General features: G+C 38.4%; 1 protein-coding gene across 1 annotated transcript in view; it reads left to right on the plus strand.

Annotated features, from left to right (window-relative positions):
• The window catches only part of MCHR2 (melanin concentrating hormone receptor 2), a 794,284-nt gene extending 787,261 nt beyond the window's left edge, over window positions 1-7,023 (plus strand). Inside the window, exon 5 of the mRNA XM_078646856.1 lies at window positions 4,960-7,023. Within this exon, the coding sequence (XP_078502982.1) occupies window positions 4,960-5,284 (325 nt within the window). The 3' untranslated portion in view covers window positions 5,285-7,023. The remainder of the gene's footprint in view (window positions 1-4,959) is intronic.
• Window positions 7,024-8,047: the final 1,024 nt, after the last annotated feature.

The raw sequence follows: 8,047 nt of genomic DNA on the forward strand, positions 1-8,047 counted from the left end.
CTTCCTGGTTTCGAGTGTTGACAGACAGTTCACAGCCAATCAGCATGCAGCTCGCGCTCGTAATTGAACGGATCTCCGTCCATGTGTAGAACTCGGTCTCTAGATATCGCTATGATTTTACTTGTAATTTTCTCAGAAACTACTGAACGGATTTACACCATTTAACAAAAAGGACAATCTGCGAACCGAAATCTACCTCCCTGCCAAATTTGGTGTAATTCCGTTCAGCCGTTCGGCTGTTGCCCTTTTTTCTCAGCCCCCACTTGACGAATCACTCCCAAACTTTCAGGGAAGGAGCAGAACTGAGCAGGTCATTCTCTTGGAGAAATTCTCGAAGATTCGTCCACCGACGCCAAAGTTATTCCAAATAGAATGTTGTGGATTTCCTATGGCAAGTAGGTCCTAACTATAACCACCTACTGGCGACCGCCAGTAGGTAATACATGTATATATATGTATACATGTATACACATACAGCTTGAATCCAGATACCAGTAGCACTCCTTGATGAGTTTCAGCTTTTCTATGACTGTAAGGCACTCAGAACGAGTGACTTCAAAGTACTGCTACTTCGCACACGAACCACAGTACGTGGTAAGCAGTTCCTTCAGCCGAGATTAGTGACAAACAGGAGAGGGATTTTGAAGTGTTTATGGCCCAGCATCCTGACTTTTTTGAGGGGCACTCTGGAGAGGCACTATTTATTAGATGTTCACATCTGTGCTGATAGTGAACTGTTTGCTCCCAGTGCCTAAAACCAATCAAACCACAGTACTCAATGACTGACAGGAGCTGTCAAAAAGTCTCTTCCTCTTTATTTATATGTGTACGATCTGTGTTGTGCTGTGTGGATTTTGTAATGTCATCATCATCCCAGGTAGGCAAGACTTGAAAATGAAATTTGTGCAGACTGGCCAGTGAAAAGAATTATATTTTGTGTGGTCAAAATACCTGAATGTTCGTGCATCATTGCAAAAGTGAACTCTATATAATTTAAAAATATCGGAGCACAATTGCACTAGTACCGCTCTTTGCACTGTGGTTAGAATAGTTCATTCACTGCTAGTATTCAGTCATATCTGACTTGTCATAATACCTCTTGTGGAGCATTGGGGAGGTGAGGATGCAAATAGAATTGAGAGCAAACGTAGCTTAGCCTGTGATTCTTGCCATAGTAAAAAGGCAAAAACTGGTATTGCTTAAACCATTGTTGGAAGCACCCACCCACTTCATACAAGTCATCATAGTACTCTAAATCAGTAATTCTTAGCCTGTGGTACGGGGGCCCATAGCTGTCCATGACACCTACAGATTAATAAAGTGTATATGAATAAAGAAGCAAAATTGAAAACTGAACATTTTAAAAAGGTCTGTAGAGGTGAAGGAATTAGAAATTGAAGGCTTACAATTAAGTTAAAATCCTCACATTGATTTGTGTAACAGTATAAAACATCAAACAGAATATAAAATGGAAGATTGGTGGCCTCAATTGAATTTAGAAAAGCTCCCACCTTCCCATCATTAAAATTAATATTTTTATATTTACTTGTTAATTAAATATTTGTTTGATGAGTGCCTATGTCTGTATTTTTGTATATTGTTTTGTAGTTCAAATCATCAAATTTGCTTAGGTCAGGGTCCACAGTTTCAAGTAATGACTCAATGGAGGTCCCTGAATTCCAATAATGTTTGGTGGGTGTCCCTGAATTCCTGTAATGACTAAGTGGGAGTCCGCAGAAGTCAAAAGGCTAAGAACCACTGATTTAAATCAAGGCCCTGGAATTTTCATGGGGCTAAAACCTTAAACCAGCCATTCCAAGCAACCCCCATATCCTCCATGACTTCACCCTTTTGTGTCAGACCGTGAAAACTTGTTTCTGTCTGTTTGTAAATACTTTCTTTTGGCACAACACCTTAAAAGACAATTGATCATAAATGCAACATAGATCTTTACAAAGAAGATAAAATAATAATATTAAAAATAATAGATTAAAAATCAATAATGGTAAAAATTATAAACGGCCTTCCATCTTTTAAAAGATATACATTTTAAAATATATTGATGATTATCTTACTAAGGCTTCTACTAGAGTATCATAACATGAGGTGTTTGATCAATATATTATAAAGTAATGGAGTAATGGTCAAATGCGGAACACAAGGCTGGAGATGTTACCTGTAGCGGCCAACACAACAAGCTTACACCATACAGCAAAAAAATATTTGGATACTGCAAATACAACAGGCTGCCTGGTGTCTGTTTGGCGAATCCTAAAAGCCACCACGTGCTGTGTAGTACCCAAATTCCTGAAGATGTGAATGAACCATTTTGCCCTTTGCTTATCTATACTCTGGGCAAAAAAAAAGAGGACATGAACCAAAGTTTCATCTGCTAACCTGCAGGAGAGACAATCCTGCTCCTCTACATTATTTAAACAAACCCATCTGTGGGTGTGTGTATGCAGGGGAGAGACCCGTGTCTAAACTGAACATAGAGCTTTCTGGCCGATTTCATCTAAAAACTCTTCGACTTGAAAAATAATCCTTGTGCTGTATAAAAAAATAGTTGTACTCGAAAGAAGTGTGCCTAGTTTATGATTCTTGTAGCTCATTTTAAGATCCTCTTTAAAAATTGACTACAGGCCTGCCTTGGGATTGCCCCAGAGTCTATCGTTTCCTATACTCCTGAGTGTATCCCTGACATAAGTAATCCAGGCTAAATCTACTGCCCCCTGCATGACTATAATCTCTCATAGACCCCTACAGTACAAGGATAGCTCAGGGGTTACCCAGATTCTTCACCAATACAATAGAGGCCAACTTGCAAATTCTTCAGGAATTTGCCTGGACCCCTATTCAGCTTTAGCAGAAGCAATGGGGTGCTAACTGGAAGGCTCAGCAACTGCAATAATAATCGGTACTCTAAAAAATACAGTGCAGTAACAGCGTTGTGTCCCGAGAGGTCCTCACCGTAAAGTACGGATCCCAGTGCTTTGAGTGCATCGATCTGCATTACCAGGAACATAGGCCTAAAAAAGACTCCCTAGAGACCTTCAGCAAAACATCAGTATTTTGTTCCAATTGGAGCCTTTATTTAGTGGTATCAGCTGTCCAAACCATCCACTCAGTAAGTGAGAACCTAAAGTGCTGAAATGGGTGGACCCACTAGAGTGGATCCCCTATAAAGTGGGATTTGGATGCAAAGTACAACATGGTTGAACACCATCTACTTTGTTTTGTCCACGTTTATTTCCAAACCCCTCTGTGTTTCTTATACACCTCCTCCACCATACGACCCCTACCCCACATCAACCCTGTGCCTTCCATATCTACTAGACCTATTTGCCCTTTGTGATGTCATATATTTCAACCTGTCCAATCAGTATCATCTTTAAGATTTTTGGTGCTCCAGGCAAGACAAATGCTGGGATACTTTGTTTGGAACAACTTTGAATTGTATTACCAATATTCTGCTAAATTATGCCTGCATGATGCCAAACAATATGATACTTAAACTTCCACACAAAAGAGCTGAAATATTCCTTCTCCAGGGCCCAAAAATCCTTAAAAAGACACTGGGTAGAAAGAGTAGGAGGTAGAAAGAGGAACATTCTGATAGAGAATTAAATAAAAAGGAGACAAAATGATCGAATGTGAGAATGATAGCTTTATAGTGGAACCCCCTTGAAGGTGGGGGCCCTGAACAATTACCCACTTTGCCCTTGAATTAAAATATCTCTGTGTCCCATTGACTAGTAGGCTTCCTGAAAATGTGGTTATAACCAGTGAAAACCCTTCCAGTTTTTTAAATTTGATGATTATGCATTACCTCGTTCAAACACTTCTACAGTTGATTTACAACACTGTCATGCCCTTTGGGCTAGCTTGCCACTATACCAAACAAGTAGTAAGTAAATATGGTAAAAATAAACTTTCTGTGTAACACACATTGCTCAGCCTGTGGCCCAGTCAGGTCAGGATCTGTAGTGACATTTGTCAACCAACATTCACTCTATTGTGTAAGGGAAAGATGTGGAGCATGCCAAAACATTTGAAAAAAGGATGTAATGTGAATTCAGTCTTTGGTGCAAAAAGGAAAAAAAATCTTTTATTTGTTGTTTTCCTTTACAAATTAGTGTGACAATTGAGACATGTAGCTTTCAATAAAAGAGCAAAAAGAAAGAAGAAAATGTGTTAAAGTAGGAGTTCTATTTATGCCAAAAAAAATTAAAAACCATGCTAGTTTTATGAGTTTTCCTATCACACTTGTGTTATTGTTACTAAATTTAATGTTGGTCAATGTATTGACCTCATAAGAATTGCAGACTGAGTTCATATTGTCAAGTTTAAACTTGTGACTTGCAGATAACAGGTGATGAATGTATAGTAGAAGGAAGATACACCCCCACTTATTATGTCCCTCTGAATGTGCCAGGGTGCATCTGTAAGAGTCATGTCTTTACACGTGCAGTTCTGTACCGCAATCATACATTTTTATTTCCCAAAAGTAAAGGCTCTATAAGCTTAATTAGAGCACTGGAATGTTGAGAGCTCTATTGAAGACAATAGAGTAGCTCCCGGCTCATAATGTCTGGTATAAGCCCAGAGCGTCACATTCCAATGTTTGTCTTCATGTTTCTCCTTGTGTAATTTAGAACATTCTACCCTCACTGGGTGGAATGTGTCTACAGACTTATAGCTCTTCTGCCTCAGCCTATACTTGTTGTTAAAGGCCCTAACTCCCATTATAAGCCCGAGCTGAACTTGGGTTCAGAGCCTTTAACAACAGGTATAGCCCTCGTCAACAGGCTATAAGGCTAAAATATAACTTGGAAAAATTGTGTGAAGTGTTTTGTTTAGAAGTAATATTATCACAAAGAAGTCATTATTAAATTGAGTCTCTTGTTTTCATCTAATTCTTTTTTCTTAAAAAGACATTCTCTCATTCCTGTCTTCTAGATACAACACCAGCATTCCACGGCAACGAGTCCTAAGGCTTACTAAAATGGTCCTTGTGTTGGTCGGCGTATTTATCGTGAGTGCTGCCCCCTACCAAGTGATACAGATTGTCAATCTTCAGATCTCCCAGCCGACACTGGCGTTCTACATAAGTTACTATTGCTCCATCTGCCTCAGCTACGCCAGCAGCAGCATCAACCCTTTCCTATACGTCATTCTCAGTGGGAACTTTCGAAGGAGACTAACAGATTGTACCAAAGTCAAGTCTAAGATGTCAGAGCGGGAAATTATCAACATTGAAAATACTCTTAAATCAAGCTTTTAGAAAAAAAGGCAAATTACTGAAGAGATTTTAATTGGAGGGAATGTGTCTGTGCTTGTTGAATATTTATTGTATCAAAAAAAAGCTGAAAGTGCAAAAGAGAATTTCACATTCATCTCCTGTCCTAAGTGGTGTTCATCAGTGATGAATCTTGCAAATGAGTTCTGAGTAGAGTTTCTTGCTCAATAGAAATTGTCACCATGCTTGACAGGGTCAGAACTCTTTAAACAAAGATCATGCCATCTTACTAACACAGTTGGTAAATCTGTCATATATGGTCTCTGACTTTTTATGTTTTTTTTATTATGATAGTGTTTTGTGAAGGTGCATCATATCATGTAGGGGGCATACCAGGGCACTATCTACGCATGTGAGGACATAGCGTAGTTATTGTTTCCAAGAAGATTGGATGGGAATCATATTAGTAAGACTCCTTATGAGAGCGGCAGGTTCCAGTGTGTCTTATAATGCCATCACTGGATAGGGGAAAGCAGCTATATGCTTATTGGATCTAGCTAATGATCCAGTAAATACTAAGCAGGCTTTGAACACTAGAGGGCAAGCTAGTTGTCTCCAGGGTCAAGATAGGGAGCAGAGTGCACTATCTAAAGAATTATTTGAAGATTGTGCTTTTCAGAATTTTCTTGAGTCAGAAGAAGCTGTCTTGTCAACGTTGGATCCTTTTAACCCAATTTTGCTCTTCTGCTCTTGTTCTGCTTTCAATCTGATTAGCGGAGCATGTAGATATAAATGGATTTGAGGTTTCATGCTGGAATGTAACAAATGGCTAGGTACTGAAAGTATCATGGGTCCATGCCAAGAAGGTCTTTTGCATGGTTCACAGTGTTTGCATTTGTTCATCTGTCATTGCAAGTCAATGGAATGTTTTTACAGAGTTGTGGGTGGGCCTCTTTTATCTTGCCAATTTTTCACAATTGAACCACTTTCTAGCTATCTCCTTCTAGACCCTCTAGGTTGTCATTACAGCAATATTGTCAAGTAGGGCTCGCTTCCTTCTATTAGCAGACTAGGGACAGGAGACAATGTGGCTTGTAAACTAAGTGAATAGCCCAAAGTAAGAAGTGTGGATCCCAAAAATCTGGGTAACCAATCCCGTACCTTTCCTGATAACAACCACACACAGGACAGGGTGATATAAGCAAGTGCTACACCATGGGGTAATATATAAATGATGTTGTACAACAGCTGCATACTGTATATTACAGCACTTTCAGTAGGGCGCAAAAAGGGGAAAGTCAGTTGGAACAGGTTGGGTGTATCCACATTAATGCCACAATGAAACCTTTATTTCTCTCAGTCCAAGTTGCAATCTGAACAATATTCTTATAAGCAAGCATGAAACCTTTCTCCATACATTATTACTGATGTGATAACAACACTAGTATTTTACTTAAAATCTTCATAAGCGAGGACTAAGCCTCAAAATGTGTACATGTATCTGTTGAATTTTATAAAAACCCAGTGTTTTCAAATAATTTAGATTCATGGCCTATTTTCCAGTGTAAGAGGAGCCCCACCATTTCATTTGAGCTGATATACTCTGTGGCATTGAATACCTTTGCTTTGGAGCTCTCAATTTTGCACTGACATTTTGCATTAACATTTGGCTAAACCAACTGGTCCAAGAATGTAGTTGGTGCTAATATTGTTTTGCACTGGCTGCTCAGTGCTAATTTCAGTGACACAATTGCTGAATTCAAAACTGCACAGTGACACTTCAATTTATCTAACCCTAAATATTACAAAGAAAAAAGGTCATGTCAAGAGGTTTTCTTGTGAACTGTCTCCCTTGGGAATGTCAATGTTACAACTACTTTGGACAGTTAGTATAATAGTGATGCATTATTAGACAGATTATCTTTAATCAAATTTAAAGCTCCTAAAGCTTATTCTATGTTCAATTTATCACATTCCAGAGTTGAATACTTATTATCATATGGGAATTTATACCACTTAATATATTCTCCTAAAATACAACAGATTGATATTTCAGATCATGACATCTTTGTTTGTTAAACTAGATGACTTCCTAATGCCTCACTCCCATTGGAGAATGAATACTGATGTTATACTTAGAAATAATAATAAGATAACAATACTGCAGTTTATAGCACAATTTATACACATTATAAAGGAAATTATAACAAAACTACTATTAGCGGCACTGACATCTCCTTCATGGACCAGGAAAACAAGTTGTACAACTCTAAGATATCCGAATTATAAAAAGCTATATCTAAATATGGGAGACTGTTTATTTCTTGAAATAATGCAGAATATAAAATACAATTACAAAAACTCTGATAGGAATATAGGGCTAGATGTAGGTAATTTAGATTTACCGATTCAACAATACCGATTTTACAGTTTCGGTATTTTTGAATCGGTAAATGCAATGTAGGTAATTATTCCGTAACAAAAATTGAATCGGTAAGATTTGGTATTTAGCAAATCGGTAATTACCGATTCAGTATTTGCCATTCATTCCTAAGGGCCTGGAGGCCCATAGGAATGAATGTCAATTACCGAATCGGTAATTACTGATTCGTAAAATTGCAAAAAAGTCAAGGGTGGCAGGGTGTCACTTTGATACCCTGCTGCACCCCTGATTAGTGCTTGTGTGCACATGTGGCACACATACATGCCCTAAGGGCATGTATGTCTGTCACATGGCACAGGTGTAAATGCACATATTTGCATTTACATAGGAATCCGTTATTTACCACCAACTAATAGTTGGTGGTA

Source organism: Lissotriton helveticus, chromosome 6, assembly GCF_964261635.1.
Source record: "Lissotriton helveticus chromosome 6, aLisHel1.1, whole genome shotgun sequence".
Lineage (NCBI taxonomy): Eukaryota > Metazoa > Chordata > Amphibia > Caudata > Salamandridae > Lissotriton > Lissotriton helveticus.